The sequence below is a fragment of the Centroberyx affinis genome, unplaced genomic scaffold (genome assembly GCF_046629955.1).
Source record: "Centroberyx affinis isolate AG114_WGS23_722 - 3 ecotype Tasmania unplaced genomic scaffold, CSIRO-AGI_Caff_v1 ptg001028l_1, whole genome shotgun sequence".
NCBI lineage: Eukaryota > Metazoa > Chordata > Actinopteri > Beryciformes > Berycidae > Centroberyx > Centroberyx affinis.
The window spans coordinates 24105-37500 of NW_027279588.1; the positions used below are offsets into that span (position 1 = coordinate 24105).

General features: G+C 41.0%; 2 protein-coding genes across 12 annotated transcripts; both read right to left on the reverse strand.

Annotated features, from left to right (window-relative positions):
- Positions 1–89: 89 nt before the first annotated feature.
- Positions 90–7480, reverse strand: LOC139646983 (PRELI domain containing protein 3B-like). Of its 2 annotated transcripts, XM_071522801.1 has the most exons (6): positions 7351–7480; positions 6349–6517; positions 3848–3937; positions 3100–3170; positions 2809–2911; positions 90–2525 (listed from the first exon to the last, which is right to left on the reverse strand). In XM_071522801.1, the coding sequence occupies exons 1-6, from the start codon at positions 7380–7382 to the stop codon at positions 2409–2411; spliced, it is 582 nt and encodes a 193-aa protein (XP_071378902.1). In that variant the 5' UTR covers positions 7383–7480; the 3' UTR covers positions 90–2408. The 2 variants fall into 2 exon arrangements, with proteins under 2 accessions (XP_071378902.1, XP_071378903.1); XM_071522802.1 differs by lacking the exon at positions 3848–3937.
- A 1258-nt stretch (positions 7481–8738) lies between these two features.
- tubb1 (tubulin, beta 1 class VI) lies at positions 8739–12264 on the reverse strand. 10 transcript variants are annotated; one of them, XM_071522800.1, is made up of 5 exons: positions 12180–12264; positions 11056–11164; positions 10778–10888; positions 10474–10553; positions 8739–9615 (listed from the first exon to the last, which is right to left on the reverse strand). In XM_071522800.1, exons 1-5 carry the CDS (start codon positions 12234–12236, stop codon positions 9412–9414), a joined length of 561 nt encoding a protein of 186 aa, XP_071378901.1. In that variant the 5' UTR covers positions 12237–12264; the 3' UTR covers positions 8739–9411. The 10 variants fall into 10 exon arrangements, with proteins under 10 accessions (XP_071378901.1, XP_071378899.1, XP_071378900.1 ...); XM_071522798.1 differs by having other exon boundaries at positions 8739–9857; positions 10461–10553; XM_071522799.1 differs by having other exon boundaries at positions 8739–9702; positions 10426–10553.
- Between the last annotated feature and the right edge of the window lie 1132 nt (positions 12265–13396).

Below are 13396 nucleotides of genomic sequence, written 5' to 3' on the forward strand. Positions count from 1 at the left end.
CACTTCACACTCCATAGCACCTAACATCTGTGACACAGATAGTAGGCCTACACACAGAACAAAAGGAAATACTACAGATAATATTTCAGATAACTTTATTTTTTCAACCATTCATGTCACATTTTGTCAACACAGCAGCATTTTATTCAACCACTACTTTAGTCCACAATCTTGGTCTGCATGAACCTTGGCATGAGCATGTTAAGACAACTGACTTTTTTTTCCAAATGACAAAATTACAGCATAACATAAAATCTGAACCTCTGAACTGTTTTTATTTATTTATTCCATTTTAAGATGATAATTGGAAGAAATTATCATTTGGCCACAGTGTGGCAGTATGTGGCTCTTGCATCTGCTCAGACACACTGGTGGAGCCTGTTCAGGGCCAATAGTAGAAGAATGTGTTTGTTCTGGGCAATTCCTAGGTGTGTGTTGGTGTGTGTAACCATTTGGGTGTGTATCAGGGCCTTGCTGAAAAAGATGATGTACACTCAGCAAACCCTCCCTGGATCAAAAAAAACGAAAACAAAACACATTTGGATACTCAACAACTGACATTAACCTTTGGAATGTGTAAATTTCAGTTGCAGTGGCATCTCAGCTGTCAGCCTCTCACTCTCTCCCTCTACAAGCTCCCATCTTTCCACAGACCTTCAAGCTAATATTTTGGCAGAATCATATATATATATGGTCACAAAACAAAACAAGTGTTGGACATGCCAAGTCTTTAAGTGCCACTACCGTTTTGCTACTTCAGAATAGAATACCACAATTAATTTTTAAATAAATACATATTGCCTGATAAATATTGCACAAGTACTTCTATAACACGCTAATTCAAAAACAAAACGGCACATTGAATTCCAAAATAGATAAAATTGTTTTCCATTTTAACAACCGAGAGTCTTTTGTTGTTGTTATATTCTGAGGTACACAGAATTTGGGGAATCAGGGGCATAGATCTTCTAATAAACTCTCCACTGTGCATTCAAATGTTTATTTGATTGCCACATGCATTCTCAGGTTGGTGAGACCGTTTCTTTTTCAGAGGCAACCAAAACTTGTAACAAAGCATGTGACAGCACCTTTCTCAATGGTTAACCCAAGACGTATTTCACTCCCTCTAAACCATTAATTTCACGAAATAAATACTCCTGTTACAGGTAATAGTACATTATGAAACTAAAACTTCCAGCATCACCATACTGCTGCTGTAATGTATTTTTTTTTACAAAGGAAAACTGTCTCAAATGCATGTTGTAACTCCATTTGATCCCTCAAACAGTAATACCAGTATATTCACAAATTATCAGCTCTCCCAGCATGTGTAGCAGCTTTTTTCTATTAAAACATATTATTTTGTAAGTGCAAGCTGATTCCAATGCAAAGGTCAACCAGTATTCTTGTGTACCGTTAAAACTGCAGCAAGCACATCCAGCTACAGTACGGGTTAGTTATTAAAAAAGTCCAAAGTTTTTACTTTGAAGTTTGTCCCTAAACCTCAAATTGAAGAACATGTGAGTTATACCAACACTGCATTTGAGATGGTCCCCTAAATTACTTCTTCAAAACAAAAATATGGCATGTACCTTGATCCCTTCATGTCAGTTAAACAGTTAAACAACAATATCAGTTACTACATAATAACAAAATACAGTACTTATATTCAGGCTTGGATATGATGCCTGGTACAGTGTTTCTTGTTATTACTGAGGTTGCGAAGGAAAACATTGCTGAGAAGACGGCTCTTACACAAACAGACCTGACTGCCAAACATTTCATTAACATGTTACTGTCAACGGTTGTGTTAATCCTACCATTTATTCTGAAACCTGAGTACACTTCTGTGTACTCTGGACATGTAGTGCACTTGACCCTGCCTCAGTGAGGTAGTGTTTCCTGCCATCAAAGCTCAACCAGGTTATTCCTTGTAACCTCGTCGCTGTAAACCCACAGGGTTTATGCCAGAAGAGGCCTACTAGCATTCTGAGGTTTTGTGCCAGATGGAAACATCGCCGGCAAAGATACTTTTACGAGACTAGATAAAGAGTAGTGTGTCTACTTTGGCACCTTTTCCATGTAATTCACCTGATGCCTCTGCTGGCGTTGGCCTCTCTTGCAAGTCCAAACACACAGACATCAGTGGCTCAGGCCCTGAGCGTGCCACCCACCTCTCCCCAAGTCTCTCAGTGCAGTCCTGCCAGGCAGCCTCCCCTGAAACCTCTCCTCAGAATCCCTTTATGTTGCAGTCTGCTGCAAGAGACATATCTAATGTAGATAATAGCTTATACCAGATGGATAAATTTGTACCCTCAAGTAGTAAAAAAGAAAAAAACAGCACAAGAGCATCATAAAGGGAGGCTGGTTGTACTGGCACAGGATGGGGTTGAGCAGAGAGGGAGATGTCATTTCTCGGTGACCGCAGCAGCCATGGGTGTGCGTATGGTCCCGCGTGCTGTAGCTGCCAGTTCCTCTATTTCTGCATTCAGTCGCCTGATCACCCACTCCATGGCTTCACGTCCCTGATGAGGAGCAAATACAAAGCATTAGTCCATAGATCATATAAATATAATTAAATTAAAAGTTGAACACAAGGAAGACCTTAAGACGATTATCCATTCTTATAAGGGCTGATGAACATTTTAAGTGCAGGACCCAAAGAATATTCTGTCTCATCTTGAGGTCCAGGTTTTATAAAATGTAGTTGAATGCTTGTCATGTGGGAAACTACCAGAAACAGGCCCACAAACATTTTGGGTCCCGACCCGTAGTTTTAAAGAAACAGAACTGTAAGGGATCTCTCACCTTCCCAGCGTTAGTAGAGATGGTGCTGGCCATGACTCCCTCCAGGTAACTGCTGAGACTGACGCCTTTTACAGAGATGATGGCCTCCTGAGTCAGAATTGTTCTAGAAATGCAAGAAACCAGAGTCACAAGCTAAGTTAAACACCCCGTCAGTCCTGATTGCTCCTCAGAAATGTACTACTGTACTTATACTGTATACTGTACTGTATTTAACTGTATTTGACAGTAAAAGGGGAAAGAACACATGATCCATCTGTGTCATTTTAAAATGCCTGCAATGTAAAAACGTACTTCTCTGGATCCTCAGGGTGTGGCTTGTATGTTAACTTCTCATCCACAGACACCATGTTTGTGAAAGTGATCTAAGGACACAAGTTATAGAGAGTGAATAACATTAGCAAATGTTCAGATATGAAACATCTCAAGTCAAAGCAGTTGCGTGACTTAGGGTAGCGTTATGAATGTTCACTGATATGTAAACAGACTACTTGTGGAACAAGCAAGGCGTCATTCCAGAAATGTTTCACAGGTTCCCACACTGCAGGTAGGCTTCCCTCTCTTGGACAAAAGGCAGTCGTGGAGCCAGACAGCTTATGGATGTTTGTGGTTAACACATCCTGAACAGAACATGTTTTGTAAACTGTTGAAAGGTTTTGATAAGAATGTGTACCTTACATAAAAAACAGTCTATAACTACCTCCAGTATATCTCAGATATGTATGATGTAAGGTTGTAAGGTGTTCTGTTCAGAAATTATGGGTTTGAACCCAAAGCGGGCCGGTGGGGACTAGTGGGTGCCAAGATGACAAAACATTTTTTATCATTAGAACTGGGTCCCAAGGTGAGACTAAAAAATTCAAAGATGAACTCTCAGGCTGAAAATGTTACAGAACACCTGTGGTAAGGTACTGGGTTACAGTTACATGCAAGACACTCAGCTCACACTCTTTCAGTTACAGGACAGTCTCTAACCACTAAGACAACCTGCAATCTCCACATTCAACCACAGGTGAGCAGATACCATGATCAAAGTACTCACATTTGAGGATTGAAGTTCAAAAGTCTTCTTGCTGGGATCCACAACAGACTGCTCCTGGATGTACGTGCATGTTCGTGCGTTACCAATGATCTAAAGAGTCAAAGACAGAGATGCAATTTACTGCAACTGAAATAAACTGCAAAACTAGCTGTATGGAATGAGAATAGTGCCAGCAGTAATTATATTTTAATTGCATACATCTGAATTTGTCCTGTTCATACTGAACCCTTGAAAAACAGATTTGCTGAATAAATGAATTTAAAAATTAAATTTGTAAGGCACAATTTGAAATTGAACGCAATGACTTCAAATTGAATGTGATTATTATTGAATTTAACTTTTAGCTAAATTTTCAAATTCATTTTTTCCCCTAATTCACATTCAGTTTTCTTACTTCAGATCTAGCTTCCTGAGACACACATCCAGGCACAAGGGACTTTTATTCCCTTGAGTGTCGACTGGAAGGCAGCAGCCTCCTCCAACGCTGCTAACAGTGGGCAAACACTCTTCACTAAGTCAATCACAAACCATTTGCCTCTGTGGTTCATCTCCTCAGCCAGTGATTGCATCTTATTCTCCCCACTTGATGAAAGAGTTGCAAATGTTGTTTTACTTTAGCGAACATCAGAACTTGATAAATCAAGCTAAAACTGACTGTTGTCTAAAAGCGTGAACATATGGCCTAGTTAGCTGCTAGCTGCTGGCTATGTAGTAGGCTAATGGCTAACTAAATGCTGGGCAGCTGGATGTTAGAATAAAGTGATAATTTTCATTTCTTCCAAAAAATCATTAGCCAAAGAGATGAACAAGGCTAAGTGAAGATTGGGGTGGGTCCACTGTTGGCAGCCTTGGTTATACAGTGGTTCAATAGGAGCGTGGCAAATTCAAATGTATGCAATTCAAATACAACCTCTGCTTGCATTAATGTCTTTCCATTTGGCTGGCAACATATTTATCTCCAAGTGTGAGGCCAAGTGTGCTTCGATACAAACTGCAAGCGAATGAACATGGAATATAATCTCACAATGAAGGGCATAGCTCTGATTTTATGTTAGATGTAAATGAGCAATAATTAATGTAATCAATCTGGTGTTGTGTATCAAATTTACATAACAAACAAAAAGCACTGATTTGGGGTCACAATTATCACGTGATAATATTAACTCTATTTAAGTTTAATAAAGAGTAAAGAGGGAAGCTGACCTCAGATAAGCACTTCTATTCTACTAGATACATACAGGTCCAGTTTCTACACATACGCTAAGGCTTAGTAGTGACTTGAGACAATCTGATTAAGGGCTTCGTTAATATGCTATCAATCACTGGACCAGTCGGTGTCATAGACTGTCCTTGGATTTAGAGGAATTATTCATAGATGTCGTCTGACTACCTCCTCAGACTTTCCCAGGGATCTAAGCCAAAGGTCAGTGCTAAAGAACAACAACTGATTGACTAATGTTTGCACAGGTTGGAACATGACAGTAGTGGTAGCAGATTATTGAACTTTGGCTGCATTTGCCCCCATCATCAGTTCAGAAGGTCAAAGCAACAGAATAATACTGCAAACAACACGTTTCAGAGATGTCTGCATTCCAGATGAAGACATCATCGCTTTAAGATTTACCCTAAAATGATCTTCACACTAATAATAAAACTCTTACCACAGTTTAAAACTAGAGGTCAGTGTACTCAATGTGCAGATGCCAAGTACAAGTCCTAATTTGGCAGCGGTCCAAACACAGTGAGTCCTTGCTAGCTAACACAGTGATGGAAAGTTACATCACATGCCGTCAAGGGTTATAGCTCTGCAATGACAGAAATGGCAGCTCTGTGTCTTGTACAACATGTGACACGGCACACAGCCATGAACTCGCCTGGGCTTCAGCCAACAACCAGGTCTGCTGCTTCCCCTGGACAGAAATAGCCTTGAGGGGTTAAGGTCATCCTCACTGGCTGGAGAGCATTAGCCGACCTTCCTTACTCAACTGACTCTGTGGCTACAACTGGATTCCTGTGTGGCGCTTTGAATGATGTGACTTTATCAAGTTTAGTTTTTATTTATGAGACTGATATAGCTAAAAGGTATACTGAGCCTCATACTGCTTTGATTAAACAACCCAACGACAAAAAGAGGCACCCAGACCGAGGGCATTAGACACCATCTCAAACCTGCAAGTCTCTTTTTGCCTTTTCACAGACACAGATCATGTGTTTCTCAACATATCTTTTGCACCACTACTGCATGTCATATCATCAGTAAACCATTACCCTCAAAAAAAGGGCAGAAGTGGCACTCACTGTTGACTAGAGCACCCAGCCAAAGTTTTTTGGAGAAGCACACTTGTTTTTCCCACCTCTATGTCCTATCATATCTACATTTTACAGGTTAGGGTTAGACAATTTCACTACAAGGCCAACAAAGCTGATACAAGTTTTCAACTATGACGCTGGACTGTAGACAAATACTATGAAACTACATTGCACCAAGTTTTGACACTCACTGATTTCACTATAGATGGAAGGCCCCACTCTGTGCTGAGCAGTCTTTTGCTGTGGAGACGTCCCTGTTTGTCTACGGCTCTGTCCAAAACATCCACTCCAAACACACTGGGGTTCATGGGGTTAGGGTACTTCTGCATAGCTGCCTTGGTCACTGTCTCCCAAGGATGGCTGTGGAAGGGAGAGACACAAAAAAAGACATGACTTGTATTAGTATCTTATATTACCCTTAACATAACTTGCCTGACCACAACTGACAACTACCATTTGTTGAATTAAAACTTATTGCGTTTAATTCGATAGATGATTTAATTGAGGTTGATGGGGATCTTAGAGGCAGATGCTTTGAAACGTCTCTATTTCCATCTCTATTCCTGTAGAACATTAATCTATTTGGATTCAGGAAAGGCGCCAAAAGGTACCGATGATGCTCTTCCGGGTAATGAGAATCGAACGCGGTGGATGGTTGCCATGGAGACACGTGAACGCGCTGCGGTTGCCCAGTGACGCACAGGCGCGACAAAATGTAGGGGAAAGGTTGCCCGCTCAGGCTGGCTGGCTGGCCAGCAGGTTACGCAATTTGGCAGCGTTTTTCTGCAACCAGACAATGACAGCCATGGACTCTTAGGTACTTCGTATTCTTACACATATACTTTTAGAATTATAATTGTGTTTTTGTACATATTCTAACAATAATTCATCAAAGAAAGACACTGACAGACGTTGCGGAGTCAAAAATCTGACACTGCATTACTACACTAGCTACTACTAGCTACTAAACTAACCGCACCACACCACAACCGTAACACTACTCGTAGCTTCTGCTGGTTAAATGTTATGTTATGGTTTAATGTTCCTATCACTAACTGTCTGAATGCTGAACGAAGCCAGCCATACCATAGTAACCAAACTGTCAAAACCAGACAGGGAACCATTGACAGCCCAACACCAAACCGCTATCGCTACACTGCGATAAAAACGACATATATGAGTAAACTACTCACTTGAATATGTGCTCTGATGTCCAGATCTTCATGGCCTGGCCGCTGCTGGTTTATGCAGTAGCGTCAGTAGTACTAGCGGGAGTGAGTGCGGTGGATAAGCCGGTAGGCACAGTCACACTGACCGAATTAGTGAACCACGTTGAAAGACTAAAACGCAAAGGCCCCTCCCACTTTACCGGAGCAGTCACATGAGTTGTATTGCGCACTTCCGCCACATGCCGCAGCAGAGCACTGACAGCACACGACTGAATGAACTTGACTTTATCTCAAATTAGGAGAATTGATGGATAACAGGTTACAGTTTAATGTTTGAGCAGTCAGAGCAATGAAAACCAAGATTATTTCCTGCACACATTGTTGGAATCTCTCTTTATATATTCCCCTTTCCCCGATGGCATTTCAGACGTTTAACCTTTGATGTTAATGTTACACAACTCAACTCAGGAGTTATTGAAGGTTGAAGGTTCTCCTCTGCAACCTTGAAAGAACCTGACCCATTGACGCAATAGGATTACTCAATGTTTCAGACCATTGTCCAAAAACCAAGTAGGCTAAATCTGATCAGCATTTCCACTTAAACATGTTTCAGAAAGATATGGTAAATTGTCTGTATGCAATCATGACACTTGGCTAAAGAGAATAGTTTATGGTAACTAATAGCCTAATTACAGTGCTAGTGAGACTTGAGACACTGGTTTTACTGTTGAGTTTATGTCGATTATGTTGATTTTTATATCTTATTCTTTATAATTTTTCTGTTTTCTTATCTTTCCTTGTGTTTCTATTCTGTTTTGTATTATAACTTTCTTGATGATACCTCTGAATAATGTCTGATTTTTTTTTACACACAAAGGAACTTATAATTTAGATCCTGTTACTACACAGGCTCAAACTAATGAGCAGCAAGGGGATGGCACCCCACCCCCCTTTGGTAATATCAATTAAGACATGAAATTGAGGTGGGCAGAATATTTCTTCTCCATGACCCCATCACCTCCTTGGTGCCTTTAAACAGGTCATCCACTGTGGCTACAGTATGCTTGTCACCATAACCTATATTCACATGTAGGTTACATGCACTATTATCTCCTTAATCCCAGTTTATGAGTCTAGTCAACTTTGCTGCTGTACTGGAGGGGCATTTCCACGTCACATGTGCTTATCACGCAGTACAGACAGTCAGGGCAAGTTTTGCATAATCTGTCTCTCCCAGACTTGACAGTGGGAGGGAACTGTGTGTAAACTTTGCACAGTAACGCTGTCATTATGCTGTCAGAGCACTGTCCGTCACTGTCGCTGAGCTTCAGTTTGGTTCAGCTTATTTGCACATATAAATTAAGAAACACAGAGATAAGAGAAAAGGAGAAATATTTTAATAGTTTGCTGAATAATGTACGACTAAGTATTACTTGCTTGTATAATCACAGCTCTTTGTCAAGATATTTTATTGTGTTTAATTACCGTCAAGGTCATCAATACAAAACATTCAATGCAACCTAGAACATGAAGGTCTGAAACGTTAAAGGACAATATTTAACAAATGACATCAATATAATCTTAATGCTAGAGACATCAATTTAAAAAATATACTTCATCTTGGTGTTAATATCACAATCTCATCTGCACAGTTCACTCTCTTCTAGCTAGACACATGATTAGGAATGTAAGGGAAACATAGTAAATTAAATAAAGCTGACAATACATGGAATTTCGCTTCTATATACAAAAATTTTCCTCCTTAAAACATAATTTTCCAAATGTTGAATGTGAAAGAAATAAGAATAGCCTAACTCTTAAAGCCTTTAAAGCTTTAAAACACAAACTGTAGGCATACAAATCATTAAAAGAATACATAAAAGAGAATTGAAGAAGTGCTATTTTATAAGTCTATCACAGCACCTTCATCAAGTAAAGGCTATCTAAACCAACCCTGGACATTAAATAAAACTACAAAATAAAAGTTCTTTTTTAGGGCCAACAATCCCATGTTTTTCTTCCACATCCTTCCAACAGGGCATCAGCCCTACAACCCACATTGTATGCACACAGTTCTATTCTCTATTAATCTACAGTTTCTGTGGTCGTTTCAGTCACTGTCTCCATCTTAACCTCCGTCCGAGACTGGACTTTAGTTGTCGTTACTGGCGAGGGGCCCTCCTCTTCTTCATCCTCAGCCTCCCACTCCTGCTCAACCGTGGCGTCTTGGTACTGCTGGTACTCCGACACCAGGTCGTTGAGGTTGCTCTCCGCCTCAGTGAACTCCATCTCATCCATGCCCTCCCCCGTGTACCAGTGGAGAAAGGCCTTGCGCCTGAACATGAGGGAGAACTGCTCACCCACGCGGCGGAATATCTCCTGAATGGCCGTGTTGTTGCCGATGAAGGTGGAGGCCATTTTGAGGCCTTTGGGTGGGATGTCGCACACGGCAACCTTGACATTGTGGGGGATCCAGTCCACAAAGTTGTTGCTGTTTTTCTGCTGGACTGCCAGCATCTGCTCGTCTACCTCTTTGGTGGACATCCTGCCACGGAACATGCCAGCGACCGTGAGGTAGCGGCCCCTTCTCGGGTCACAGGCTGTCATCATGTTGCGGGCGTCGAACATCTGCTGGGTGAGCTCGGGCACCGTGAGGGCTCTGTACTGCTGGCTGCCGCGCGCCGTCAAGGGGGCAAAGCCCGGCATGAAGAAGTGGAGACGAGGGAAGGGCACCATGTTAACAGCCAGCTTCCTCAGGTCTGCGTTGAGCTGGCCGGGGAATCTCAGGGAGGTCGTCACCCCGCTCATGGTCATGGAGACCAAGTGGTTGAGGTCCCCATAGGTCGGTGTGGTGAGCTTCAGCGTGCGGAAGCAGATGTCGTAGAGGGCCTCGTTGTCGATGCAGTAGGTCTCGTCTGTGTTCTCCAGGAGTTGGTGGATGGACAGGGTGGCGTTGTAGGGCTCCACCACGGTGTCAGAGACCTTCGGGGAGGGCATGATGCTGAAGCTGTTCATGATGCGGTCGGGGTACTCCTCTCGGATCTTGTTGATGATGAGGGTTCCCATGCCGGAGCCGGTTCCGCCGCCCAAGGAGTGGACAAACTGGAAGCCCTGCAGGCAGTCGCAGCTTTCACTCTCGTTCCTCACCCTGTCGATCACCTGCTCCACCATCTCGGCTCCCTCCGTGTAGTGGCCCTTCGCCCAGTTATTCCCTGCTCCTGAGTTTCCTATACCGCCGAAATATGACAGAGAAGGTGTGTAGGTTAGTCTACTTCTGTCACTTGTATCCAAAGCACCTGGCAGTACCATGAGTGCATATGATTTAACAGTATGTTTTTTGCCACAAAAGTCCTGCAATTGTCCAGAAATCCTCTTAGAGTACCTACATAAAAGCAACACCATCTCAGCAGGCATTTCCCCAACAATATCACTATATGATTGTTTGCCTCACCATGGATGAAGTTGTCCGGCCTAAAGAGTGCCCCGATGCGGCTGCTCCTCACGCTGTCCATGGTGCCGGGCTCCAGGTCAACCAGCAGGGCCCTGGGTACATATTTACCACCTGGAAACAGAAATGGGCAACTTTGCTTCCTGTATCATAAACTTAAATATGTCAAAGTTCAAGAACAGTAAAATGAAAAATGAAAAAACAGTATAAAAGCAAACAAGATCTCTGCTTATCAGAATGAAATTAGTAGCTTTAAACTGAATAAGTTGCCTTTCTCTTACCGTGTGCCTCATTGAAGTAGACATTAAGCCTCTCCAGCTGGAGGTCGCAGTCGCCCTCATAGATGCCTGTTGCATCGATCCCATGTTCTTCACTGATCACTTCCCAAAACTGTAAAGACAAAGCCACAGAAGGATATTATTTCTGTAATGATACTACAATAATAACAAATACTCTTCTAATATAGTTTTGTTCATTGAAAAAAAAAAAAAAAAAGTAAAAACTAGCTTAAAATTTTTAAGTTTGGCTTGTGACTGTCACTCTGTTCAGTTGGGCACTACATGTTAAATTATTATACATCCCAGCTTCTTAAATTATGGGTTGGAAGGCAGAATTGGTTCTGAGCCAACTTCTGATACGTCTCCACAATACAAGAATAGCAATACGTTTTAGTGAGCCTCAGTCTCATGATGAGAAACTAAATTTCCCATTTGGATCGTGTGCTGAAACGGTTTGAGAATCCCTGCTGTACATGCTGGGGCCCTGCAATTATACCAATATATATCATATATATGGAATAACAACCAAACAAACTGCTTAATTCTCAGGCTGCCATCATGTCAAAATGTCAAATAGCATTATGTGTTACTATAACTGTATTATCTTGTAGTTCCTCTTTCTTGTTTTGTGTTAGCCATGATAAAAAATGTCCCACCCATGCCCGTCTCGCTTTGCTCCTTATCTTTCACCAGAATGCCCCACAGGGAACACCCTCTGTCACTCACAACTGCCAGTGGTAACTGCCAAGGCACCATACATATCAAAAATATCCAGTCATTAAAAAGAAAACTCATAATAATGAAATATTGATCTTATTGACCTCAAGTTAAATAAATATTTGAGTCAACATTTTTACATCACATCACAGCTAGTGTGACAATCAAGACAGTATAAAGTGGCAATTTTCTTTAGAGCATTAATTTTCCAACATATATATCATTAGCATCCTATATTTCAACAGATGTGTCATTAGCATCCTTCTCAAAATTATATAACCAGTTCTAACATGGATCATGAAGGCAGATAGAGCATTATTTCTGAATCTCAATGTCTATCAACAAAGTAAGGACAAATAAAGCCACATTTTAACTTGAACAATGGAGTGGTTTGTATATTTTTATTTTACCTTGGAGCCGATCTGGTTTCCACACTGTCCAACCTGCAGATGTACAATTTCACGCATGATGACGAAGCTAAAGTACAGTACACAGACTAGGTGGGGGTCTGATATGCCACAATTCTCTAACTGGTCTTTTATACCACAAATGATGTCATCAGTGATGTCAGGAAGTCACTCAATATGTTAGGGACCCCTAATACATTCGGCAAACTTTGTATTTCATAATTAATGGATTAGATATAGAATAATGAATACAGAATTATAAAAAGAAAATGCATACTTTTATACTCTCAGAAAATAAAGTGACTGTACAGAGGCTATAAACTTGCAACACTGTAACTGTAAAAGTGTTTCCTTTCACTTTTCTATAATGCTTAAATGTTTCTTTAACATTTAGTAAAATTAGCATTGATGGGAAAGAGCATGTTGATATGAGAAAACTATACTACTATGTATAATTAATAATGGTAAAAGCATATTGTATTTACTGTAGTGAAGGTGTAAAAGTAAGTGCAAGCGTGGTGAGACTGATCCCAGAACTACACATTATTGTCTTTTGACAACTTTAAAATATACATAAACTGTTGCAGAGGAAGGCAGTTGGTGTAATCATGTGACAAAACATGTCATTATTATATTGGCTCTTTGGCTAAAAGAACATCTGTGAGCACCACCACCCATAAAGCAGGAAGGAAGTGTAGTATAGATGAATGGAGGCAGTCTGTTTCTCTGGCCAGTGTCTGATAACACCCATTTTATTAGCTACATCAATGTGGGTGCACACACACACATATTGGAGGAAAAAAAGGCAAATGACATGCCAAAACAGCTTGCTACTACCATGTCTGACAGGGAGCACAGACAAGATGATACTGCAGAAATAGTCCTTAGAAAGACAGCACTTTCCCTCAGAATGGGACTGTTCATGAGGGAGTAGGCCTCATATTGTTCAAAAGGTTACAATGTTTATGTGTTAAGTATTATTCCTCCCCTGAAGGAGATGTTAATAAAAAAACAGTTTTGCTATATTGACAGTTAACAAGTGTAATAATGGTGTGATAATGTCGTTGGGAGCCGATGTATGAGGGATGCTACCATCTAGAGGATTAACATGGTCATAACAGATGACATAACCAGAGCAATTACTGTCTTTTTTAATAGTTGGTGGATTGTATTTCTTGATATTAGGATTTATCAGAGGATTATGATTTATCAGATCACAA